Source organism: Ixodes scapularis, unplaced genomic scaffold (genome assembly GCF_016920785.2).
Source record: "Ixodes scapularis isolate PalLabHiFi unplaced genomic scaffold, ASM1692078v2 PGA_scaffold12__126_contigs__length_90152505, whole genome shotgun sequence".
NCBI lineage: Eukaryota > Metazoa > Arthropoda > Arachnida > Ixodida > Ixodidae > Ixodes > Ixodes scapularis.
The window spans coordinates 41,201,106-41,229,101 of record NW_024609838.1 but is presented as its reverse complement, the minus strand read 5'-3'; the positions used below and the strand labels follow the sequence as shown (position 1 = coordinate 41,229,101).

At 43.7% G+C, this 27,996-nt stretch overlaps 1 protein-coding gene across 1 annotated transcript; it reads left to right on the top strand.

Annotated features, from left to right (window-relative positions):
• Positions 1–21: 21 nt before the first annotated feature.
• On the top strand, positions 22–25,052 carry LOC115321089 (glucoside xylosyltransferase 1). Its single transcript, XM_029981334.4, has 6 exons — positions 22–203; positions 6,129–6,276; positions 9,176–9,307; positions 12,270–12,462; positions 16,256–16,572; positions 24,652–25,052. Exons 1-6 carry the CDS (start codon positions 22–24, stop codon positions 24,850–24,852), a joined length of 1,173 nt encoding a protein of 390 aa, XP_029837194.3. The 3' UTR covers positions 24,853–25,052.
• Positions 25,053–27,996: the final 2,944 nt, after the last annotated feature.

Genomic DNA, 27,996 nt, shown 5'->3' with positions numbered 1-27,996 from the left:
CACTTTATGGTTTAGTTAGACATGTGCGCATCTAAGTTGATGCGTCGATGCTCATTGTTCGCCTTCGTGTATTTGTTCGCCATCGGGAGCCTGGCCCTGCTCGGAAGTCTCCGGTACACCGAGACGCCTGGTAATGGAGACCGGTGCGTTAACGGGAAAACACCGACCGCATCACTTCGGGTCAATAGCTCCACACAGAACAGGTAGGTGTGCAGCCGCAAGAAAACAGCAACTTTTAAACGTTCACAAGAGGGTCTTGGTTTATCAAAACGCATTTATTTATTTAATTACTGTACCTTCCGGTCTAGAAGTCGCACCGTATCAGTTGCACTGTTAGGACTGAAGTCAAACGAATGTAATTTTAGAAAAAGCAGCAAGAGGTGCACTAATAGGGTTTGTGCAGGTGAGTTATACGGAAACGGGGACCTAATTTAGTGTTGTAATCGTTACGATAATCAGCTAATTAAAAAATGCTTTACTAATTCACTTTTTAATTACTAACTTAAATCTATGGCTGCAATCAGGAACTTGCTGAGCGTTATTGAAAGCCATTAAATCAGTCATTCTAGGGAATACTTGAAGCCCATGGGAAGCGCGGAGATGCATTAAAGTTACCACACGTCCAACCGGCGCAAGGCTGGCGAAAAAACACGCCGATGTTAATCCTGCCGTAAATGTTTTCGCAACCCAGCGTGAACTTTTAATTAATTCAGAACTATTCTATTCTACGTAAAAAAGAAAGTCATACATATTTTTAATATTTTGTTGTATCGATATTTATGCAACGGTCAGCCTAGCAGTGGCAATGATTTTGGAAAAAAAAAGTAATTACGATTTCTCCGAAAATGTACAGGGAAATTCTAGAATTATTTTTGCTGGTGATTTTAATCTGACTAATATATATTGGGAAAGCACATGGTCAGCCTGTCATATTTCGCAGGCTTTACTAGAAATGGTCTTCTTTTATGATCTGAATTAAATTGCACGCGCTTCCACAAGATTATCCGAAGAAAAAGACTCGCGATACTCGATTTAAGTTTCCTTACCCAAAATTTACATGAAAGAGTAGAAAGCATTAAGGTGATAGAGGGAATTTCAGATCATCAAATGGTATTGCTTATTTTTTTCCACAAATAATACGCCCTGCGACGCACGAAGTCTCAAAGATAATGTCAACTTCTCCAAGGCCGATAACATCGCTTTTATTGACGCTCTAGCGTTCTCTTTTTGTTACTTTTTCAGTGCTTCCAATACACATAAGTGTTCGCGGCATTTTTTTGAAAATATTATTCTTGACTTCATTTCACACTTTCTGCCAAAAAAGGTGAAGTTGACGAATAAAAACATTCGTTAATAAATAGGGAAATAATTCAAATGCGCCGTAGGCTCTTTAAACATTGCAAACGATCGAAAGGTGCAAACCTCGTTGCCCAATTAAACCGCAAGCTTCAGGATACAATTAGAGAAGCAAAACATCGATTCTTTAAATTAACAATGCCCTCCTTTCTTAAGTCCTCGCCTGGGAAGTTTTGGCGCTTTATATTGACCTCTAGGTCAAAAGCAAACGAGTTCAATTTTGATAATGAAATTCTGGATGACCCCTATTTATAGTGCTAATGTTTCAATAAATATTTCACTTCCGTTTTCAGTTTAGACAATGGTCACAGTTCGGTATTTGATGCAACTTGATAAGACCGCGAAGGCGCTCAAAACTGTTTGCCAGATATAACAATTTCGGAGGAAGGCATTCTTAAATGTATTTTGTATATTGACGTTAAAAACGGAGTTGAGCCAGACGAGATTCCCAATGCCTTTTGAAAAGGTATGCGAAATAGACCGCTAAGTACTTGACTGCAATATTCGGAACATCGTCTGAAATTTGCATTGTACCTTCAAAATAGAAAACAGCAGAAGTGATTTCCATTTTAAAATCCTGTGACTCAAGGGTTGTTTTCAATCATTTACCTATTTCTTTGCTTACTATTTGGGGTAAAGTTTTTTTTTTTTTTTCGAGGCCTACGGATCCCCATGTGGCGGGTTCGAATCCCGGCCCAGGTGCCCGCAATCTGATGGAGGCTTATTGCGGAGAAGGCGTCGTGCAATCGAGCTTTCAGTTGCACGTCAAAAGATCCCCAGGTGGTCGAAATTAATCCTCAGTCCTCCGCTGGGGCGTGCCAGATGCCCGTCGTTGGTTTGGCACGTTAAACCCCCAAATTTGACTTGGGGGTAAAGTTTTGGAACATGTTGTATTTAAACACATATCGGCATATCTTAAGCAAAATAGTTTTTTTTTTCTTGCTAAAGCTGAACATGGTTTCCGTAAAAAAAAAAGTGTCTACCATCACCCAACTAACCGGAACAGTGTATGAGTTCGCGCCGGTAATTAATGCTGGTACTCGAGGGCAAACTGTCGTTGTATACTTGGACTTTTCAAAAGCGTTCGACCGCGTTCCACATGAGAAACTACTAACAAAATTGGCGGTTGTCCTAAATATTACTAAAATTTTGAAGTGGCTAGAAAGTTATTTGACTATGAGACAGCAATTTGTAGAATTCGATGGCGCGTGTTCCGGTACTACACACGTGATGTTTGATGTCCCGCAGGGATCAGTTCTCGGGCCTCTATTGTCCTTGATATTCGTTAATAATATTGTTTGTGCAGTCCCAGTCAAGATAAGATTGCTGGAGATGATAGTGTTGGTTTTAATAAAATCAAAAGTCTCGGAGACTGTGAAGTATCAAACTCCTCGCTAGAAAAATCGTCTAGACGGTGTGCTAACTAGCAAATGTCACTGGATTTATCAAATACTGTTTGTATGTCTATTACTAGCAAGAAAAGTCCTTTACTTTTTGATTATTTTATTGGTAGCTGCAGCCTTCTTAGAGTTTGCTCATATAAGTATCTGGGTTTGACTATAACATCCTACTTAAGGTAGAACACACATGTTAGTAACATATCTAGTAGAGCAATGAGTAAGTTGGGTTTCCTTCGCAGGTAAATGAAGCATGGCTCCCGTGAGACAAAGTTATAATAATATAAAACTCTCGTTAGGCCAATGCTAGAATATGCAAATGTGATCTGAAAGCCCCGCACATCATGTTGTATTTCAGAACTCGAGAGAATTCAGAGATTAACGGTGCGTTTTGTGTACAATATCTATTCCTCTTATGTATCCTCGAGAAAACCTTGTACTGAGGCGGCCGTAAAAACCCTATAGAAGAGAAGGAGAATGAATTGTCTAAAATTTCTCCATCTTATCGTTCTTTGAATCGACAGAGATGATCATATTACATTTTTCTGCCCCAGGTCTTCTAGACATTTTCACAGCAGAACAATAAATCTAGATAGTTATAAAAATGACGCCATTTAAATACTCCTTCTTTCCTCGAACAATTATTGATTGGAATAGTTTGCCACCTGATGTTGTAAATACTATCTTTTTAGATTTTTTCTTCCAAGTTATTTCAGCAAGTGCAACCCGTGTGATATTATGCTTGATCCACTCTTGTAACAATCTCGAAAGGGATTAAAAGTATTAATACAGAAAGAAAGTATGAAGTGAGCCTCGAAATCGTTTCTGCAGATCCCCTCTACAAATGGGCAATTCCAATGACAAAAATAATCCCTGGAGAAGGGGAAAAAGAGGACAAAGGACAAACACAGATCTCCAAATACCCTCTTGTTCCCCTTCTCCAGGGATTATTTTCGTCATTCTTGTCCAGTTCGCTTGCACCTTTGCATTCAATTACATTATAATCGGAATGCCAATACAAGTTTAATGCACTCGCGGCGGTCGCCACTCCAGGCGTGCGGGCGGTAAGGAACGGCGGAGCCCGTGCTTTAATCTAAATTTGCATCACGCCGTTGCGATCACACGACCGCATGCCCGTACGATGTTGATTCAGATGAAAACGGACAAGGGGCCGAGATTAAACGCTTCATTATAACCCATGCACGCAATTTGGGAAGATCGCGGCACAGAAAGAAATTGAGGGAGACGAAAGGACGAAAGAGTGCGTGGACGTCAAAGAGCCGCGAGCTCTGATTGGGAGGACAGCGGGTGGACACAAAGGTTGCGACCCAATGGTGTCGATCAAGAAGGGCCAAAAGAAACTCCCGTCACGGCACCATTTGTCCTTTTTGCGTTTGTTATGCGCAGCTCAAGTTCGTCTGCTTCTTTAGTGGGGGGTTTTGGTGACGTCAGAAGACCGAGAGCTGGTTGGATCTGATGGAAGGATAGTGGGTAGACCTCAAAGCTGGCTGCCTTGAGGTCTACCCACCATCCTTCCTTCAGAGCCAATCAGAGCTCGGCGTTCCGACATCTCCACCATCATCATCATCATAACATTTACAAAAGAAGCAGACGAACTTACGCTCCGCGTTGCAAGCTGAACCGATCGCGCGCAAGAGAAAGCGCAGGATCAAGGCGTATTCATTGTGCGCGATTTATTCAGCCCGTGAGATCAATTGAACAAAGTGAACGAGAGCCGTGACGATGCGTTTTTGGAGCCGCATGATTGGCCCCATCTGATCGCGTGCGTCGGCCATGGACGGACGTATACTGTCCAAAGAAGTGTAGCTGCCTTTGTCTCTGTCCGCTGTCTAAATCCAGCCGGAGCGAACAAGACGCGTCTGCTGCTTCTCACGCATGCAGTGTCCGGCGTTTGAACTTAGGACGGCGGCGTTCGGCTTTTGAGCGCGTTAAAATAGTGGGTAGAGGTATAGGAAATCTATACGCCTCGCAAGTGGGCTCATTTTCGTCTTCTGCGCATGAGAAAGGAAGTAGCGGTGACGTCAGAACGCCGAACCCTGATTGGCTGATCGCGACCCCCTATCTCAGCGTCGTCTGCTCCTTTGCAACGTCGTCTGCTCGCAACATCGCCTGCGTCTGTCTTACCTTTCCCGCGACTTTCGGAGCGAACTCGACTTCGCCTTTAAGAGAGGGCAGACGAAATAACTCGAGCGGTACGTTGTTTTGTCTCACAACTAGCAGACGCGCATCAAGGAGGGAAGTCAAAGGACTCACTGGCGAGGTGTCCCGAGGCGCCGAGGTTTGTTTGCTTAGAACCGACAGTGAGCCTGTTAGTGTCCGCAAGTTCCCTCCCAAATACTTTTTTCCTTCATTCGTGTGCGGCGAGACCCCTCACTCTTTAACGGCGTCGGCGGGTTGGCGCAGTTAACGTCGTCTGCTTTACGTCTGCTAGTCAAAGCGATGGCTGCTTTACCTTTCCTGCGTCTGTCGGAGATTCACCGCTTTTTCACCGGCGAGAGTCACCGTTGCCTCGGGAAACAAGGAGATAACAAGAGGAAGAAATTTACCTATTAATCTAAAATAGAGGTCAGCGATCAAAGTATAATACGGGAAGGGTTCACAAGGGTCGCGCGGGCATATTCCATTCAGCACACCAGCCGCTCGTGGGCAGACGGTCGCCGAGTCGCGGAGTGCCTGCTAGGCCTAACTGCCCAGCTCGTTTGGTCGCGTTCGGTGGAATCGTGGCCGTTGGAGCTTTTCCCGGGTGTTTGTGGATCCAGCGTTTTTGTTTGTCGTGGTCTGTTTCAAGTACTTTTTACTTTTTTCTTGCTGCTTGAAGTCGGGACGCGTCAGAAGCGCACGTAGAAAAATAAACGTCCTTGAACTGCGCAAGACAGCTTCGAAGCTGTCGTAGGATTTTGCCGTAACCTGCGCAAAACGTACGAAAATTTCGTTTCGTGAATACGAATTTGTTCTTAAATTTTGTCTTACGCACACTTTGGCGTAAGATCGTTTCGTGAATCTGGCCTCTGCACTTCCGAAAGTCGCAGAAAAGGTAAGACAGACGCAGACGACGTTGCGAGCAGACGACGTTGCAAAGGAGCAGGCGACGCTCAGATAGGGGGTTCTGACGGCGTTCTGACGTCACCGCTACCCCCTGCGAAGAAGCAAACAAACTTGCCTTCCGCATAGCCTTTCCGTGTATACCCAGCAACCTTGTAACCAAAGCTTTGCGCTCTGACAACCCTCCGCCCCCCCCCCCCCCCCCCCCAGCTTTCTCATTTCTTGTTCTCCCCCGGTGTCTCCACGTATAGATTTATTTATACAGCTATACAGCGTATAAAACAAATGACACACGCTTCAAAATTGACGCAGGGAACCCGTGACGTTGGTGCTAGTTACGTGTGCGGGCGGCATGGAGATGACCATGGCCAGTCTCAAGTCGGCCATCGCATTCTCAAGAGCTCCCCTGAGGCTCATCCTATACGCCGATGTAGAGAACATCAAGAGTCTTCAAGACAGGGTAACTGCGTCTCGGGATTGTTTAGAAAGGGAAGAAAACCGTACGTTTTTGTTGTGGCCAATGGGAGTCCTTCTAGACTAGTCACGAGATTAACGAGTCACCAGGCCTGAGTAACCCTTGAGCAGCGGCCACGCTGCTCGTACATTATTTAATAGACGCGGTATTCGCTGCAGACAATAATATCATTATCTGCAAAAACGCCTCACGTATGTGCGAAACATGTTTGCTTCATGAATGTGTATGTTCGGAAGTGGTATAAAAAGTGTTTTCGTCTGACCAATGTGAGAGGACCGTCATACAGCGAAGAACCACGCCCCAGACAATGCCTTCAGACCAGTCTTGTACACATTACTAAAAAAAAGTATTAGATTACAATTACTATTACTCTTGGCTAAAAAGTATTCGATTAGATTACTTAATTACTCGATGGCAAAAATATTTGGACATTACTTAAAAAAGGAATCGTTACTTTTCCGATTACTTTATTGTGTGAAGACACATCTTTAGCGCTCATAACAATGAACTACTTCCAACCTATATTTCACATTTGCACAAGTATTGAAGAAGAAAAACTGGCTCCCTCTTCGTGGTCGTTGCACCTTCACAATGCGGACAAAAGCATAGAATTCGTTTGAAGACGTTTAATGATTTGGGCGTTCGCCAGTGTGTGTGTATGTGGGGGGGAGGGGGGGGGGAGCGGAGGGGGTTCTACATCTTGTTAAGCTTGAGCAAGTGTTGTCACTCAAAGTTTGCGTCGCTCATTTTATTATTCACATGTGGATGAGCTCGCATGTTATACAAAAGAGCAGCCGTTCCAGGATTTGAAACTGATCATGTGTAGTATCCATTAGCGGAAGAGATTGTCCCGACCACTTCTCAACTCGAAACATTGCCCTTGTGACAAAGACCACATAGGGGAAATGGGGAAATATTTCAACTGGCTTTGTTATATTTTGCATCCGCTTTAGGCATTCTTCGGTTCTGGTTCTCCTATGGGCTGCGAGTAGGTACCCTAAGCAGGATTTTTTTATTTTTTATCTATGTGTGTGTGTGCGTGAGGGGGCTAGTTTGACCGAATTACTCGCAAAGCTACATTCTGCTTCCTCAAACTTTGCCCTGAATGGCCTTTGTCACGCACAGTGGCTTCCCTGGGGCCTCCCACTCCCAGTCCCAGCTCGAAAAAAAAAAAACGGACATTCCACAGAAACTGTACATAGAAAGAGATTGACCTCGTTTCCTACAGCTCCGCAAAAATCTTTCTTTTTTCCGTTCAAAAAAAAAAAAGCAAATTTTATTTTTGTCATTTCATAAAAAAAAGGCGTGTGCCGGGGGGGGGGGGGGGTGTAACGTGAACAAATTGTAACGGTTACAAGTAATTTTATTACTTCAAGAAGTAATCGGGTTACTCTTGTGATTACTGCCTAATAAAAGTAATCAACTGATTACAAATTACTCGAAAAAGTAATCGAGTACAAGTAATTTGATTACTTGTAATGCGTACGGTACAAGTCTGCTTCAGACTGTCTTTTGCATGGTGCATTAGCGGTGCGACGACTTTTTAATCTGCAAGCATTAACTCTCCCATGAAGCGAACCGACGTCATCAGCTTATGAAGCCGCGCCAAACGGCCCTTAAACTCCCCTGTCCCAATGGAGGGAATGCGTGTCGTTTGTAGCAGCGATCTCATGGATAAACTCCGATTGGCTGGCGCGCGGCACAGTTCCCAGCGACGCCACCCCACAGACAAGCCCTCTCCTCCGCCGATAAGAGGGAGAGGGTGGCCGGGCTCTGCAGAACGGCCGGCCGTAGAGCCCGCCCCGGCAGCCTACTTAGAGGTCACCCGGCCGGGCTCAGCGCGGCATGCAGCTTGTAGGAATACGCTGCGTATACGAATGCTTTCGCATTCCGGTACGTTAGCAGTCTTAAATGTGTTATGACATGAAAACTAAATGAATAGATTATTCTTGAAATGAATATTTTATGCTATTAAGTAAATACACCAAGTTACGTGATTTTTAGAGCTCTGGTAATTGCAATAATCACTTTACGAATTTTTTATAATTTTCATTTGCGACCAGGCGAAACTGCCCAAGTTAGTCACACCATGGTGTCCATAAACCACGTGATCATGAACGCTCTCTCATTCTAGGCGCCCCCACGATCGCCCAAGCTTACCTTGCTGAGGTACGATAAAACAGCTCACGCAACTCGGCAACCCAAACGTTATTATCGCACTCGCCCCCGGCCCGTTCACCTTGCACCCTGCATGCGCCTGCGAGATATTCCCGAACGACTGTGACCACGGCGAGTTCGTCCGTAACTCGCCGTCGTTGGAGCTGGTCGCCAGCGGGTCGCAATCAAAATGAACAGTTTCGAACATCTCTTCATAGCGATCACTCTCATCGCTGCTGCGATCAACGTCGAACACTTTGGCAAAGCGATCGATGCCGTAGACGTAATCGTCACGGAGCGCATGCTCTAAACGCGGAAGGTAAACGACGAAGCTGAAGCTCGAAACGCCAAGAGAGCCAAGTCTGTGAGTGCGTGCAAGGGGACGCCGCGCGGGAGGCTGGTGACAGCACCAGCCTCCCAGCCATGGGGGCCTTTCCGAATGGGGCGGATCCAAGACACACGCATATAAATCGATTTATGCACGAAACTATCGCGCCATTTTCAAAACAAATTTAACAGGGTTATAGGAACATACAACGGGTCCTAGCGGTATAGTTATCTCATATTTTATATTTCGCGTGTCATACCCCCCTTTAGGTGTCTTTGTAGTATTTTTTACGGGCACGTGTGTGCCGCAAGTTTGCATATACATTGCGATTTGTACAGTCTGCACACACAGAGATTTCGAAAGTGCATACGCTGACATTTTGTTAATGTGGCCACCCAGATCATGCAGTGGCCAGCCAGCGTCTTTACTCGGATTACCTACGACCTTCGCTTGGTCACGTTTCCGAAAGAAGACTTCAAAAAGTGGAAGCAACTCTTCAGGCCCTGCTCTACACAACGACTCTTTCTCCCAGTGGGTACATGACTTGTGTCAGAACACAGTCGAATGATGAAGTTAAGGTGTGATGCACCATAAAGAAAGGGCTCCACATGACAAAATACTCCCATAAAGATTTTTTTCTTAGTATCATTGTTCAAAAGACATCGTCGTCATCATGATGTTTTACCTTTCTTTGTGGCAACAATGGAGGTAATGACCTTTGTGACGCAGCTGCGTTTCTTAATTTTTCAAAAAGGTCGCACGTTGCAAAACTGTTTTCACGCTTCTGAAAGTTTAGTGCTGGTAATTCCCTAAACATCCATAATCATAATGCACATAATGCATTGGAACCACGACAAGTGATCACCTGCCAATTTATATGCTTGTCGACTCGAAAATCAGGATACAGAAGGACAGAGATGACTACCTAGTTTATTATCGAAATATCAGTGCAAAATACCTAGATGCATTTGAAGCTGAGATTTGCTGTACCGATAGGACCACGGTGTTGTCCAGAGTTTCAGCTGACGAGGCATATGATAACTTTATTGGCATTTTTACAAATATATGTAAACAGTGTTTCCCATACAAAAAGAAAATTGCCCCCAGGAAGGCTCAAAAGCCCGGGGTGACCGAGGAGATAATCAAAATGATCGGTAAAAAAGACGCTGTCTGCAACATGTTCATGAAATCCAGAAAACCAGATGTGCTGGCGTTATATAGAAAGCAGCGAAATGCTGTCACAAGCACTTCACGTAAGGCTAAGCGTACATATTTTAATACTGCGTTTGAAAATGAGCGACGAATACATATTAAATGGAAAAGCTTAACTAATTTTTGAGACGTGGCCCTTTCAAGTCTACAGCCACCAAGCTTAACATCGAGGGGGAGGCGAGAGGTGGTTTGGCGTTACCTGAAATATTTAATGACTATTTTCTTAACATTGTATATAATGGTAACGCTGCCGTTGAATTTCAATTTGTGAAAGGGGTCTCTGATACACTTATTTTATGCCCCACTGACGCAGAGAATATAGCAGCGGTTTTCAGGAACCTTGGAAACAGGAAAAGTACTGACATAGATGGTGTTCAAATCAAATCTCTGAAACATGTAATTAAATCGATTGCTCCTCCTTAACATATATTTTCATTTTGGCACTTTAAAATGGTCATTTTAAAACAAAAAAAAAATAATGCAAGTCGCTAAGATTATGGTTATTTTCAAGTCTGGGGATAAAAACAACCTAGAAAATTATAGAGCCGTTTCTGTGCCCCCAATGTTTTCAAAGGTGCCAGAGAAAAATAATAGACGCCAAATTATAACCTTCTGTAAAAACCACTCTGTCCTAACATCTTTCCAGTTTGGGTTTAGGAAATGGCATTCGAGGGAACTCGTGTTAATATTTTTTAAACAATATCAAAACAAATTGGTTACCTTGAGGACCCTCATTGATTTTTCAAAATATTTCGACCGCCTGAATCTTAAAAATTTACTTCTAAACTTAAATACATACGGGGTACGAGGAGTGGCTTAAACGATGATGAAGAGTTTTTTTTTTTTTTTTTTTTTTTCAATACCGGTATTAGTGTGACATGGTAGATAGTCAGTGATCTAGCTTAAAGAAACTGACGTCGGGGGTGCCGCAGGGGAGCATCTCTAAACCCCCAGTTCTGTACATTTTGTATATAAATGATATAGAAAATATTCACAACAGTGCAGATTTTATCATTTACGCAGACGACACCAGCTTATTATTTCGGGTGAGGTTGTCCACCAGGTTTTATGTGCGGCAAATTGCGTTGTGCAAAAGATAAGTGTCTGGATAATCTCAAGCTCTGTAGTAATTAATGCACATAAGAATAAAGCAATACTTTTACGATTCCAAAATACAGTGTTTTCATATACTCAAAGGCTCTCCCCTCAAGGGCAAAATATTGAATTTGTATGAAATGTGAAGGTTCTCGGTTTAATATTTTATGAGAACATGAGCTGGGTTGTTGAAGTACAATGTATAACTTGCAGACTTTCAAAAGTTGTGGGCATTATTCATAAATGACGACTTATATTACCCGGTCTTAGTCCTTCTTTACAACTCCTTCCTTTACTCTTACTATAATTACTGCTTCCTTGGTTGGGATAGCACAACGGCTACAAATATGCATCACTCGCATGTTCTTCGGAAGAAAGTCATCCGAATTAAGTGCACTATGGAATTCAACGCTCACAGATTAGAACTTTTCATAAACCCTCACATAGTTCCATTTACAGAGGATTACAATTATAAACTTCTAGCATACCAAACGTCTGTAAGGCAAAATCAACCTGTTTTTTCTGTCAATCGCCGATATGAAGCGGAGGGTGCCTGCATACGCAAGCCGTTGTGTTGACGCACATGGTCAACGCCTCGCTTGAAAACAGGCTACGGACTCCAGATGTTGCAGTTTTGGTTGCCTAACGTAATGAATAGTACACTTTGATTTCGCATGGAGTTGATGAGTTTGAGTAGAAAGGATGTTCGTACTTTGTTTATCTAGTTTTATTTGTGCCTATTTTTGATGAGACCTTCAACCTCTAAGAAATGTTCGCATTGTATCTTAGACCTCTTTTGGTTTAATATTGTGTGTTTTGCTTCTTTTCTTTACTTTGTTGTACGGATCACTGGTCTGTAAAATAGTTTCTCTTGTTGCTGTTGGGGAGGAAAAACTCGGTCATGCGACATCAGCCTGATTTTTCACCTTCCTCCTCTTTCCTGGAGAGAAACCAAAAAATTGAAGTTGAAGTTGAACATCATTTCATACTAAACGTTGAAACTATTTGTCATTTTCACATGAATTAACCGACGGACATCTAGTATTCACTGGGCCTACACTATGCGTAGCTCGGATTTTGTTTTCACGAGTATCGTACTGAAAACCCATAACTATACAGAAACTCATGCTCGCACAATTGAGTTTATTGTTCGATGCCCCCAATTTCAGCACGGCATTTCTTGCAGGACATCCTACCGAATGAGGATGTGGTTTTGTACGTGGACGCTGACACCCTCTTTCTGCACCCTGTTGAGGATCTCTTGGAAGCCTTCGAGAAAATGAACGAGAGACACCTCATGGCCCTTGTTCATGAGATTGAAGACGAAGCCACCAACTGGTACCACCAGCACGGCAAGACCCCTTACATTCCACCTTTTGGTACGTACGGACAGGCTCCATTTCTTTAAAAAATCTACATATATAGGGTGTCCCAAGTCACCAGGTGCGATATAAAATAGACCGTAAAAATCGACGCCTGCACGTAGCAATTTAAACGTTTCGTCAAAGGTGCAATTCGCAGGTCGGTTTTTTTCTTGTAAAATTATTAAGCGTAGCTCTTTTTGTGTAAAAAATATGGCCAAGAAACTTACCAGGGTCAACGGTGGGCAGCGACGCAGACAACCAAGTTGAGTAGCGGGGTGAGTTAGGCGCTCGTATTGATAGAAGGCGCTACCTCCTTAACGAGACTAAGGCCCAACGAGACTGCTCGTGACCACTATGGTTTATTCAAATGAACATAATCTTTTTGCAATGTACCTTGGGTAATGCGGACAATAAAAGCAATACTGAAAACGAAATAAAACGCGTTTGCATGACGAAGGCGCTTTTCCTGCCAACGGATTTAGTCTGCGTGTCGTCTGGTTTCTTTCGCTGGTAGGCAACACCTTCGGACGAATTCGGCAGTGTTCTAGGAACGGCGTTCAAAGGAACGGCATTCCTGGAACGCGTTCCTTTTCGGAGGAACGAAGGAACGCCGCCGTTCCATTTTGCATCAGTGGAACTGGAACGGGAACGCGTTACTTTTTTACTGGAACGTAAGAAAGAACGGCGTTACTTTTTTCTTTCGTCCAGTGGGGTAATTTTTAATTTATTTCTAAAAGGGAAATTCTAAAATGTATAAAACAATATTACGAAGAGCAGGGTCTCGTTAACTTTTTTGTTACTTATCTTAAGGCACATTTGTGCAACCGCGTACCATAGAGTTATTATAATGTACGCTAGAGGTTCAACTGGCGCTAGTGTCTATGCGACTTCCGTGACGCAAATTGAAGCAGACAGCAACCAGTCTACTTTTCCAGTCTTCCTGTGTATTCCTATGGGAAAGCGCGCGTGCATTTTGTCTCTTCGCCGGAAAATAACACGGAACACTTTGGTTATTTGGGTCGTACCGAATAGTATGTACCTTGATTAACACTGTAAAAGTGTAATTGCTTTAGTTAGCGCATTTTTCTTCATCAGTGACCGATGTTTAACTTCGCTACATTTCAGTCCCAAGCGTGTGTTCCGCAGCAGGTGTGTAGAAACAAGCGACGATTCGAAACAAAATTACAATCGAAAGGAATGTAGAGTGTGTTCAAGGCTCGCCAGCAATCCGGTGACGCTTATATATTGATAATATGCCAGTCCTGTCACTATATAAAAATGACCCCGTCGTGCATGAGCGGATAAAAACATTCAAAACGTAGAGAATAAAGTCCGTGGGCTATAAAAGTTGTCTCTTCGCATTGCTTTCTCTGCCGGGCAGCTTTTATCTGGCACTTGTTCTCAAAGATTTCGAGCGTGCGAGTGATATTTTGAACGTAGAACAAGCACCTTCGCTCAGAGCAGAAAGAATAAAACGGTACTTATTTAAAATAGGAATAGATTACGTGGCCTTCAATTAATTTTGATCGTATATGCACGTGTAGTTACTGATCCGGTGTTACTGCGTAGTTCTTGCCGTCTTTCTTAATTTCCAGATGTTTTTCGTTCGTTTGGCACGCATATCCCCCACGCTGAAAAGCTCCGACGTCGTGTTCGCGCTAGCAGTGTCCGACAGTGCACATAAATACATGTGCGAAGCTGTTTTAGCACCGTTTTTAATGCGATGAATTTGAAAGAAAAACACCGTAACTGACCAATTATTTCGTCGGCCTGACTGAGAAATGTTCCAAGCTACCTAGTACGTATGAATTTTTCGGGATATTTGCTCTTATGATCGAGCGCAGAGAGAAAATGCACTCACTTTTTCCCATAGAAATGCATTACCGGAAGTCAATTTTCGACTGGTTGCTGTCTGCTTCAATTTGCGTCAGCACACTAGCGCCACTTGAACCTCTAGCGTACATTATAATAACTCTATGCCGCGTACGACTGTGAGAGACAAGACCTGTTTTTAAGCAACTTATGACGGCGAAGGACGTGCTCCGCAGCAGCGCGTCTGGTTCTATACGCCGTCGTAAGAAGCTTAAAAACCGGTAATGTCTCGCTGAGTCGTACTCGGTTGCAAGTATGTGAATGGCACTTTAAGGCCAGTTCACACACTTGCAACCGAGTCCGACCGACCGAGGCAAGACCGGTTTTTTAGCTTGTTGCGACAACTTAGGACCGAATGTGCTGCTGTGGAGCTGGTCCTAGACGTCGCAAGAGGCTTAAAACCCGGTATTGTCTCTCTCAGTCGTGCTTGGTTGCAAGTGTGTGAATGGCGCTTTAGAGTTTATTTTGTGAGGTTTTCTCTCGGTAACAGTTGGGTGCAGAAAAGCTAATGGACATCGATACATTTTTTTTCAGTGGCCGAGACTGCAGTACAAAAAACCAAAACTTTCAGTCGAAAGAAATGACACAGAAAGAGGGACGTCTCAAACTCAGTTACTTTCTTTGAGGAATCCATATACACCAGACATCCAACGCCGACTACAGCCATCAGTAATTTTTAGAAAGAGACCTACAGTGAGAACAGAACAACAGGTGACCAGACATCAAACGCAACCTTGTATCCTGAACATTGGTCACTTAAAGTATACACAAAAATTAACCTTTATTCATTCTCCCGTTGTCCCCCACTTTAAAACAGATCAACGAATCTAACCTTCACGAAGGACTGACAGCTTTCAAGACTGGCCTTCCAAAAACCCTACCCTCTTCTCCACTTGTTTGTCTTGCGGACAGAAACATCCAGAAGCAAGTGTTGTGAAGTTTGAACAAGGGACTTTGTTAGATTGAAACGTGTGAGATTGTTGTAAAACACCCGTGTAACAGTACCATTTGGCTCGTCTGAATAGCCCACCACAAAGATGAATATGGAACAAAGCTGAGATTTTTAAACGTGAATATATCAACAAATGAAATCTTGCTTCCGCTTGTCTTCTTCTCCTGTCCTTCCATCACGGTATTCAAATTCGTATGTTGCCATTTAATGGGATAGATTAAAAAACAACAATTAAAACTCTGTTTGTTGCAACTGAATATGGTAATAACCAAAATACAAATCTAACGTATATGTAACGGTACGTTCCATTTTTTAAGCTGTAACGGGAACGAGTTCCTTTTTCACAAATGGAACTTGTAACGGGAACGCGTTCCAAAAATAAGAAGAAACTAGGAACGAGCTTCCGTTCCTTTTTTTGAGGAACGTGTTCAAGACTGGCATTCGGACGCTGCTCTCGACGCCATTTAACAATATGCGCGCCAAACGCACCCCGCAACTCGACTTGGTCGTCTGCGTCGCCACCCGCCGTTGAGCCCGGCAAGTTTCTTGGCCCTATTTCATACACAAAGAGAGCTACGCTCAGTAATTTCATAAGAAAAAAAAAATACCTGTGAGATACACATTTGACAAAATGTTTAGATTACTACGTGCAAGCGTCGATTTCTACGGCCCATTTTAGATCGAGCCTGGTGACCTGGGACCCCCTTTATAGCTGTCGTTTTAATGGGATTCTTAATCGGTATCAATCGAAGTCCAAGATAATATGGCTTTCGAAACGGACAAAAAGAGAACAGACGAAACAACTAAGGTAGAATATGACACGGGACCCCTATCTGCCCCACATTGGTTATGTTGGTTGGGTTAAATAACGTCTCACAAACACAGATACACACAGTAGCATGTTCACAGAGTACTCGCATCGAAGTTTACGTGTCTGAGTTTATCACATACGATGAAGACGCGCCTCATTCTTGTCTTCCACAGGAGTCAACGCCGGCGTGATGCTCATAAACCTCACGCGCATGCGCAGCTTCGGCTGGGTGTCGCGCATGGGGTCCTTGCTGGATGAGTACGAGGACCGGCTCATCTTGGGCGACCAGGACCTGGTGAACATCCTCTTCAGCGTTCACCCGGACAGGCTGTTCCGGATGACGTGCCGATGGAACTACCGCCAGGCCACCTGCACCTTCCACGCGTCGTGCTCGGGCCAAACGCCCGCGCTGCTGCACGCGAACCGGGGACGCTTCATGGCCCCCGACTGGGCGCCCGCCTTCTCTGCCATCCACTCGGTCATGCGGAAGGTATGCAAAGTCATATACATTTCCTACGGGAATAGTAAAGCCCCAGTCATATTGCACACACTTGATACAAGAGACACTGAGTTCACTGGAGACATGACCACAGAGTTATCTCCTGGCATGCCTCAAGCTTCTTTGAAGGGCTTCATGCATACGCATTTTTTGGGAAATGTTTGAAGACATTTTTTTCTGTAACAGATATGACAGAACCGCCGTAGAAAATAGAAACACGCTTCACACCGTGTCTTTAGACTGTATTTTGTATTATGCATTAGCAATGTGGCCTGTTCATAAACATACAACATAGCGCTAACACAGCATGGACAAAGCACTAACTTTGCACTATATATCCAGGACTGTATCAGCACTGGGTGCATGTGGCCCCGCCTTTTCTTGCCTAGACCCATAATGCAGCGTTGACAGCCCCCTTGATAAGAGGTATATGCTTCGCCCTTCTTCCAAGTACCGACAACCATCGTTGTGTGAACGGGCCGAACACGTACCTCAAGCGAGTGTTATGTTACATTTAGATTATATTGAAAACGATCTCGACAAAAGGCCAGGTTTCTTCTCTCGGATGCAGTATATAGACTAGTATACTGCAGTAAAGTACCCTAATCTTGGCAATATATAAAATAAAAAAAATACCACATCCAAATTCCAACGTGATAAATTATCCTATATTTTACTAATCTCGAACACGGTAACACAAATTCGTGGCCTAACTTTTATTTTCGAACTCAAGACAAAAACCTTGTTGAAACACACCAGAAAATTTAAGTTCAAATTTCACATTGCTGGACATATTATTCCAACTTAAGATCTCGTTAAACTCATTTATAATTTGTCCATAGGTATTGTGACATGGCGGCCAATAAAATACGCCTCGTTGTAGCCCTCGTATGTCCTGTTAAAGATTTAAACGAACTTAGGGCAAATCGGTCGCTGGATTCTTTTATTATGTAAACTTTTTTGACAATTTTTGATATGTATACAGCAGTAAGGGGTAAGACGCGAACGGGTCGCAAAAAAAAAGGTCGGTTTGAGTATGTAAAAATTCTTAGAGTTCGTTTTTGTAAGACAAAAATCGCTTCTATTTATTTGGAATATGTACTGCCCCGGTTTCATAATTCATATGAAATATTTAGAAACCGGTATCTTTGTGGCTGTTCTAGTATCATTGGACACGTTGGAACGACTGAGTAGCATAGGAACAAATCATAAGACGAGGTTAGAGATATTTCATGAAGAATATCAATCGAAACCTTTATCCTTTATAATGAAGATTTTTATACTTTACGCATGGTTCGGAGGCATATGGATAAATATTATCGTTTTAACCACGATATTAGAGCGATAGCTGTTAGTGGGACACTTAGCGGTTTTGCTCCCCATTGACCGCACTCTCAAGAAAAAAGGGTGTAAAAGGGTGTGTCGTTACACTCTTTGTTCCAAATAATACACCCCAAATTTTCAATTCGACATAGAGCGCCCTACAGTCGAACAGACGGCCCGAAATTTTACGAGGGGCTTGATAACGGTGCGATATAATTTATTAAATGGCTAAAGTACATATGAAAGACCACATAAAGAAAACACCGGGTTTTCACAGTAGGGCCAAAAAAAGCCCGATTATTATTTTTTTTTTGTGGTCAGTAAAACGTACATCAGCTATTTCAATAAGTTTTACCGCACGGCTATCAAGCCCCTCGTACAATTTCGGGCCGTCTGTTCGACTGTAGGGCGCTGTACGTCGAATTGAAGTTTGGGGGTGTATTATATAAGACAAAGGGTGTAAGCATACACCTTTTGACACCCTTTTTTCTTGAGAGTGCGCCCTCTTCGCCACAACATTCCTAGGGCCGCTGATGACAAGATAACAAGCAAAAAAAGATAACATGCATGGTCCGCAAAACAGTTCCGCCGGGAAATCTGGCAGTGCAGTGGGATACGTGCCCATGTGACCCAGAATTAGCACAAACAACTATTCTCGGGAGATACGCAGATAAAACTGACTTAGAATTTTACAATGCATTCTGTATCAAAAGCAAGGGAAAAGCAAGTACATAAGTGCTTCATCAATGCGCCTCACAGGTACAGAGTTTTATTCTCTGAACGAATAGCCGTACAGATGGTATTAATACTGTGTGTTTGTTTCAATAAACCTTCATTTGAGACATGACTAAAATAGTGCGAACTGGACAGAGACAAAAAAAAAAGCACAGGGATTATAGCACTGGCGCGGACTTCCAACTAAGTTAATTGCATCATCAACCAAGCAATATATGCCATCGCCTGCGGACATAAAAAAACACAAAAATTGTTATACATTAAGGTTGTATGCCTACCACGCGCCTATCTTGAGATAAAACCATAAACAAATTATAATTATTTGTCAATTAGACACGCTGAAGGCATGCTGACGCACTTGTATCTCACTTTTTTTTATATAAAAAAGGCCCCTATAATTTCTCTCTCTCTCTCTTGTCCTTTGCTCTCTTCAGGAACTTGGTCACTTTCAAAAGCGGTTCACACCCAAATCTTTTAACGTGCTCAGCAAGATGACCACCCAAATTGCTTCGTACCTGAAACATTACACAGACCCGTTTCTCCAATGCAAATGCGGCCACAGCTAAAAGGATTGTCGGAATTCCCTATTGAAAATTCTCATATGTATGAGAAATTTCCGTGTCCAATAAACACATATGAATCATACAAGATATATAAGAACATATAAGAACCATATAACAACCACATAAGAACTAAATAAGAACTATACAAGATATATAAGAACCTACATGCAACATGTAAGAAACCTGAAAGAAGTTTCTTATAAGTTTCTTATATGGTTCTTATATATCTTATATGGTTCTTACATAGTTGTTATATAGTTCTTATTCGGTTGTTATATGTTCTTATATATCTTGCATGATTCATATGTGTTTATTGGACACAAGAAATTGGGGAGGATGTTCCACCCCCGTGGAACGTCCTCCCCAATATCCAGGTAGAGCCTATCCCAAGAAACATGGACCCCGACAAAAACAAAAAGCGCCGAGAACTCAGAGCACGAGCTCTTACAGAACGAGTATTCACACTAAAACAAGAAGAAGCTCGCGTCTACTTCACAGATGCGAGCCTTCGAACCGACACCAACACTGGAACGATTGCCTACCACTCCGAACACCACGAACATGCTTTGCAATACACTAACCCACCCGTCATCGATGACTTAGCAATTGAGCATGCTTGCACCGAACCCTACACACACCACCCAACCTTAATATTTTCACACTCACAAGATGCACTCCGCAGCTACGTTCAAAACAAAGTCAATGTTTACACTTGAAACTGCCTCGCCCCAATATTGCATCAACACCCCCATCATTTTCGTTTAGTGTGGGTGCCAGGCCATGTTTCAATGGAGGGCAATGCAAAAGCCAATGCGCTGACCCGAGTTCCCGTTCCCGGACCCTCCATTGGCTGGTCTAGCCCATACTCTCCCAAAATACAGAGAGCTCTCGATAAACACAACCGCCGCACACTGTTGCAGGAGTACCGTAGGAACCGACAAACGCTGCCCCCTCCTCTCGCCCATTTCAGCCGCGCAGACGCCGCACTTATCCGGCAGGCGCAGACGCATTCACTGCCATCACATCACGTCCTACATAGAATTTACCGGCGACCCAGCCACCCCATTGTCAATGTTGTGACACCTACCCCTGGCCGCGTCACACATATAGGGCGTGCCCCCTTTACCCCCCGCATCCCCCATTTCCCCCTGAAATCACCACCTCGGAGGAGTGGCTGGCGTCACCCTTAGACATCGCCGAGCAGACTCTTCAAGCCCTCGCGGCTCATGCCAAGACTGTCTCGGCACAAGTGCCTCAGGAGTACGAGGTCCTGACCACATCACCCCACCCCTAGGAGACCCGGACCAGGGTTTTCTGAGTACAAATAAAGTTCATTCTCTCTCTCCTCTCTTCCTAAATTGAAGATCGAAGCCGGTTGACATTTCGTGCTCGCCACTTTTGGTGAGGGCCGCCAGAAAGCAGTTGTAAGCTAATTCTCTGACTGCACCAGGGTGCACGGATGGATTTTAAGATAATAAACGTCAACGCTAGGAGTATTCTGAATAAAGCTACTATGGTTGAATATGTTGTGCTAGAACATGAGCCTGACGTTGTAGTGATTACCGAGACATGGCTGCACAAAGATGTTTTGGACTCTGAAGTTACGCCTCCAAATCGCACTACAGTGCGAAAAGATAGAGCTAGGCGTGGAGGGGGAGTAGCACTGCTCATTAAAAATATTATAATATTCACGGTGCTAGAAGATGTCGATGAACTTGAAATGATATGGGTGAAATCTAAGCTGAATGGTCTCCCGGTAGTTATCGGAGCCCCTTTTACAGACCCCTAGCTCATCTATAGACACTATCTTGAAGTTGCGCAACCACATGGCCTTAAAACTGCATCGTGAAAAGAATGACATATTCTTGGGGGCTTTAATCTACTTGGCATTGATTGGCAGACACTTACTTCTGGACTGGCTGACGTTTCCATTTGTGACCAATTGCTGGAACTTGCATTTTGCTACGGTCTGACGCAGGTGTAACGGACTATACAAGAGTAACCTTAATGACGTCGACGGTACTGGATCTAATCTTTATTCCTACCAACATGATTTCAAACATGTCTAACTGGGAAACTTTCGAAGGTTTATCTGACCACAAGATGGTAATGATGACTTTGAACATGAAAGCCGCCGTTGATGCTAATCTCTCGCGAAAAATGTTTCTCTATTTTAAAGCCGCGGATGACGTGAGCATTTTGGATTGTTTGGAAGGTTCGTTTTATGACTTTCAGATGCTTTATCGGTCATGTGCTGGCACTCCGGTGCTGTGGAATCACTTCTCGGGTGTGACGGAACTTTGTATTCGGTAGTTTATTTCCAGGTATGCCAAAAATACTAAAAAGAAAAACCCTTGGATTACATGGAAGCTCCTAGCATGCAAAGAGAAGACTACGCCGCGCCAGAAAGGCATATTCGCGGAACGCGTATCCTAGTAAAAAGAAAAATATCCAGAACATGAGCAGGAACTTAAAACAACTCATATGGTCTTTAAAGGCGAACTTTTTCAACGTCACCTTGATACACTTCCTTAGGGAGGCACCGGGCAACTTTTGGCGCTCTGTAAATCATCAGGCAAACGCCAAAAATGATTACAGGTATGAAAATTATCTCAGGCGAGCTGATGACTTCAACTCCTTATTTTTCGTCGGTGTTCACTCTGTATAATGGACTTCTGCCGAGGAATGATGACATAACTAATTACCCCCCCCCCCCCGATAAACAATATTGAAGTAAATGAACAGGGAGTCCTGAACCCACTACTTAATATACACATAAAGAAAAGTCCCGGGCCTGACGGAATCCCCAATGCATCTTTAAGAAGGTGCTGTGAATGGGTTGCCAAATATTTAACCATTATTTTCCAATCATCACTCTCCGATGGTTTGTTACCAACTGCCTGGAAATGTGCTAAAGTTATTCCTATACACAAAAGTGGTACTACTTTTGATCTAAGAAATTATCGCCCCATGTCTCTTACCAGCACGTGCTCCAAACTTCTCGAGCATATTGTATCGAAGCACCTTTTCAATTATCTAGATAGCAATGATTTCTGTTATCAATCGCAGCACGGGTTTAGAAAGGGCCTTTCTATTTCGACCCAGCTGATAGAAACTGTTCACGAACTAGCCCAAAAAAATAATCGTCGCGGTTAGACTGGCATAGTATTCTTAGGCTTCGCTAAGGCTTTTGATAAAGTGTCTCATCAGAAGCTATTAATAAAACTTTAAAAAAATATTTAAAAACTCAAGCATAACACATTGGTTTTGTTCTTATCCATCTTCTTCAGTGCAGTTTGTTGAGACCGGTGGTCGTACATCACGTTTTGTTCCAGTCCTCTCTGGGGTGCCTCAGGGAAGTGTTTTTGGGTCCGGTTTTATTTCTATTCTTTATAAATGACCTCCACAATATAATTAAAGTGGCAATACGATTGTGCGCAGATGACTGCGTGATAGATAATGAAATTAGAACACCAGATGATCAGGCCGAATTAAATAGAAATCTACAAAACATTAACAAATGGTGTCAAGACTGGCAAATGATCTTAAATCCAGGGAATTCAGTCTTTATGACAGTTAGGGGAAACAACAATTTCTGAGGTACGACTACTGCATCAACGAGCATGAAATCACAAGGGTAACGTTGAGCAGCCCCCCCCCCCCCCCTCCAAGTACTTAGGCTTAACATTCACTTCAGATTTACTTTGGAATGCTAATATAGACAGAGTGTCTGCAAAAGCCAATAGATCGCAATGGTACCTAAGAAGAAACTTGTCGTATGCCTCACCGGACATAAAAAGCCTCACCTATAAGACCCTTGTTAGACCAGTCATAGAGTACGCCAAAATAGTATAAGATCCACATACCATCACCAAATGCATTTAAATTAGAAAAGGTTCAGCGCTTAGCTGCTAGGTTTATTCATAACAAATATCGGCGCGTTCATGCTCCTACTGAGCTCTGTCAAATGGCTAATTGCTATTGATTATCCAAAGGTAAACATAGATAATTATTTCCAAGTCCTTGAAGACGAAAAATTAAGGCACCGGCATAGTTTATACATAAGAAAATATTCTGTGAAAAACGATTGCTTTAAATTTAGTTGTTTTTTTTTCCAAGAGCCGTCAGGGAATAGAATAGAGTGCCTAATGAAACAGTGACATCAGCATCAATTGCGGCCTTCCTTTACTGCATTGAAAACGTTTTGATATGTGCGAGTAACTGAGGAATATCGTATTATCGTCTTGTTTACGTGCCAGCAGGGGCAGGGCGTCTTGTTTAAGTGCCAGCAGGGGCAGTGTCAGCACTTTTTATGACACAAAAGCGAAACGCGAGAACTGTGTATTCACATCTTGTATTTTTTTTTTTTTTGGCTTTTTATCGGTTGTACTTTCCACTCCGGTACTGGCCCTGCGATAGGGCTAACAGTATCAATAAATAAAAATAAATAAATAAATAAGCTGGGTTTACAAACTTAGAAGCCAGCGCCAGTCTTGTCGAACGGGTGCCTTTCATCGTCACTGTCCTGTTCTCGCTATTTTAATAATGTCTAATACTAACTAACTAGCCCAATAAAAGTAGTTTTACTTCATTTGAGGGTGCATTTCGTCTTGTATTTTTCCTCGTCCTTGTTTATTGGGCGCTTTTCGTTTAGCACGTGCGACTATTTGTATAGAAGTGATCCTTAAAAACACGCTCCCTTCTTACGCAGACAGCTGAAATGCACTCTACTTAATACACCATTGGTTCGACAACGCTATGGACGTTTCGTTCGTTGTGCCCCTCGGTTTTAAACGAGACGTGTAAGCGGACTGTACGGTGCGCTCTCGTCCAATTACCGTTCATTCAGTTCATCTGCTCCGAGAAGACACCTTAGCGGCTCCAATTTTACACCTCAGCTGTCGCTGCGTTTCACCCTTAATTGTTTAGCTCCTAATTTCTTATCTACTTCAATCACAAAAACAAAACTCGAAAATTAAACAAAATTGAATAAACATCTTATGAAAACTATAGCCTTTTTCTGTGTGATGTTGAACATCAAGCCTCCGCGTATTTTGAACACGTGAAACGACCAGCAGATACCAGTAATGTCACCACGAGTTCTTTAGTCTCCTGCGAGGATGGGCAAAAGGGTTAGAAAGATTGCCAACAAGGCGCGCCTGTCGCATCTTTCCGAGAAACGTTTACCGAGTCTTTGGGGACTTTTAGCAAGCCGTTACCGTGTCCTCCGTACCGCACTCGGAGCCTTTGAAGCATGCTTTTAAGGGCGCGACCCGCGATCACAGCACCACCCGGGCGCGCGCTTAGAAGCATCTACTTCAAATGCTCACGTAGTGCCGTACGCGGAACACAGTAACGGTTTGCTGAAAAACCCCTTTGTACAGGGGGACCCGTAGGGGTGATGGACCACAGACAGCAGGGACATAGTTTTCCTTGGCTTTCCTCGCAGTACGAGCTCGGCACGAGCCTGGAGCGGAACTTCATTGATCCACTGGAACACGAGCTGCACCGAGTTCAGCGAAACGAGTGCGTCGTCCAATTTCTGCTCCACTCGAAGCAGTGGCGGACTATGGCTCGACAGTTGGACAACGAAAGAGGCTTTAATGGCAACGCCACTAATGCAGCGAGATCTTCAGTAACATCTACTTGACAGCTACGCATGCATGATTACACTTGGTGTTACCGTATCTTAATTTGCAAAATGGTGACTAGATTGCTGACCCAAATCGAACGAAGGATAAAGCGTATTCCTTGCAACGGACACCGGCGTCTTAAGAAACGCAGGATATTGCAACTTTCTGCGGCATCTTATTAATACTCCGCAGCCAAAAAGCTTGCCGCATAAGCCAATAAGAACAACTAAGAGGGAATCACAAAGTGTGGAATTAAATAACACACGTATTCAAGAGTACATCTCACTCGGGCCATCTGCATTAAACAGCGCACCTACAGCGCCATGTCCTCCCCTAGCAGTGCGCCCAAAGTTCACCCTATTCCCGTCTTCGCAGCGACTGCGCACAAGCCCAAATGGAATGCCTCACTCATACTTCCTTCCACCCTAAGTCCAGACACAGCCAACGCTACGAGCGAACGGGTCCGATCAGACAACGTCATAAGGGCACCATTATGATATTCGTCATATTTATGTACGGGGTCTATCATCGCTGCACCAATAGTCATAAACAACAAAAGGCTTAGTGACTTGCGCTTTTAACGCTGCTCGATTCGTCCTTTTAGCTCGTAGCGTCGTCTGCGTCTGGACTTAAGCTAAAACGAAAAATAGTGATAACGTTCGCTGTATATGAACCGTATTTAAATATCATCACCGCGAGGATCCCGAACCATGGTGACGAAGCCCAGAGGATCGCATTGTTTACGACGGTAAAAACGAAATCCCCACAGCTTTTTTTGTCAAGGTTTGCGAAAAAGATAGAAAGAAAATGACCGCTTTTATTCTTAAAATTGCGCAACAGGAAAAAAAAAAAAAGAAGAAAAAAAAGCCCCTTCGACAGTGATGTTGCGTGCGAGTATACTTGGGTCCCACTACGGTCAATAAACTTGTGTAAACTGAGAAACATTCCTACTGAATACCGTTGCATGGCCACTCTGATCGGTAAACTTTACTTTATTGTTCTGCTGACAAGTGTGCTTCTTTTGTTTTTATCCCTGATGTTCGCCGTGGCTGCCCAGTGTGTTTAAAAAAAAAACAAAAAAAAAACTTCTTTTTTTTTTTTCCTCAAACATGGAAATTTCAGAAATTTTTCAATATAATCGGAGAAATATTTGTTATATTAAAATGCGAACCCGATATGGCTTCACGGTCTCTTCAGCCCTGTACTGTGAAACATCATTTATAGGTTTCCGCAGAAGCGGTCGGTCGTTTTGTACAACACTGTTCTTAACAATTTTCCTCGCGTGTTTTCGACCCTACTTTCACGGTTTGGTTTTTTGACCGCGAGGAGCAGTGAGCAGCTGATTCGCTCAAGAAGGCCGCAGGGCGAACCCACCGCCGGAGCTTTCTGTTCTAGCCGCTGGGTGCCGTTGAATTCACTGGAGTCTCCGATAAGGTCTCGTGTTTCCTGTTTACCACTGTATCCACGCGCAATACTTGACGATGCATTCAAAAAGAAGAATGTCAGCTACCTTCCAAAGCGAAGTACATAGCTAGTTCTGCATCCGAGGTGAGTCACCTTGCGCTGCTTTTCATGGGGCATGACAGGTGTGCGCTGTTTCCCACCTGTATCCTCCAGCGTGCAAGCAAGAACATTTCGTTGGTAAATGGCGGTACAGGCATAACCATCCTCTTCCGGAGTATTTCGAATTCAGACTCGGCTGTGTGAAGCCAACTGTTTCCTTTAGATCCGGACGGAGTTCTCGATATCGGTGGTCTGGGTAAGTAGAGTCCCACGTACCCTAAGGTTATCGCGCGGGTACTAACGAATTATCTTCATACATATGAGAATTACGTTCACGTAATTTAAGTTTAAACGAGAATCATCCGCAGCTACCCGAGGAGTATGGGAGATCTTAATGACATAGCGTTGAGGATCTCGTGTAGCATAAAAGCCGGTATCGGTGGCGTGGGTTACAAGCCAGGATTGGTCGATAGGGTCATGACGTCAGAGCCACGTGACCTCGCGCAGGAATTTCAAACAACCCTCAACGCTCACGTGAAACGTGACCTCACGCGTGAAAGGAAAGTGATTAGAACATCGCGTGTAATTGAAATAAAAACCGACGCATGTCTCGAATGATTTCACTTTATGAAGCAATTCATAAAATTCGAAGAATTTCAGGCGGGATTCGAACCCACAACCCTTCGGGTGCAAGTCAGAAACGCTTGCATGTCTTGGGAACGAGTGTGAGTTTATATGTTTATATGTTTCGCTATCGCATTCAACTCCTAAAGGCGAAGCTTAAGCGTTCTCCAAATTACTTACTTAACTTACTTAAATATGGGCGGAGTTCACGTGTGAACCTGGAGAGCAGAGTCCCATGTTCTGTCGGATTATCCTGGCACTTAAGAATTATCCGCATACATCTTAGGATTATCTATACATAACCGAGGATTAACCGAGAATTATTCGTGGATACAGGACGGGTATACGAAGATTATCTCCGGCCAACATAAGGCTATCTCTCTTAAATACGAGCGTATTTCTCGCCATGGGTGGGCCTGTTGAGCAGCCTCCCGCGTACTCCCAGAACACTGCCGTCGGACTTATAGGGGATTCACCCGCAATTTGTTTGTAGCCTTTTCCTCGTAGATGACGCAGACTTTTTCCGGAACAAACGAGTTGCATGCTCGCAGCTGCGCGTGCAGGTGGGCGCTCGGGGTGGGCTAGGGCCACGGGCTGTTCGCCGCCGATCTAGGCGAGATAGATTTTGCTCGCCCGACGTCCGCCACTACCGCCAGGTGCCAAGGGCGGGCGAGGGGGACCAGCAATATAGTCAAAGAAATGGCTTTGATTTCTGACTGTGTTCGAAGTTGGAACAACGTTCGAACCATTCAAACGTATTTTGTGAACACCCTATTTGCTGATATTGTCGTGCGTTGGTAGAGCACTCGGATATTCAGCGTTTGCCAGTGCGTCGTTTGTGTGCACGCAGGTGAAGTCGCTCACTGAGCTGACGCCTTGCCATCGTGTGTATTGGCTTTGGCAGCGTTCATCGCTTGTTTCTCGCGTAAAGTTTAGTTTCCAGTGAATACGCGGCGGCGGCTTGTAATCATTTTCTTGCAGCGCGAATTTTGCTGTTTATTTTTTGTTTCCTCCACTGAGTTCAGCCTTTAGAT

Coding starts and splice junctions, on each gene's coding strand:
- LOC115321089 (XM_029981334.4), top strand. CDS start 22: ATGTGCGCATCTAAGTTGATGCGTCGATGCTCATTGTTCGCCTTCGTG. Junction 204..6,128: donor AATAGCTCCACACAGAACAG/GTAGGTGTGCAG, acceptor AAATTGACGCAG/GGAACCCGTGACGTTGGTGC. Junction 9,308..12,269: donor CACAACGACTCTTTCTCCCA/GTGGGTACATGA, acceptor CATTTCTTGCAG/GACATCCTACCGAATGAGGA.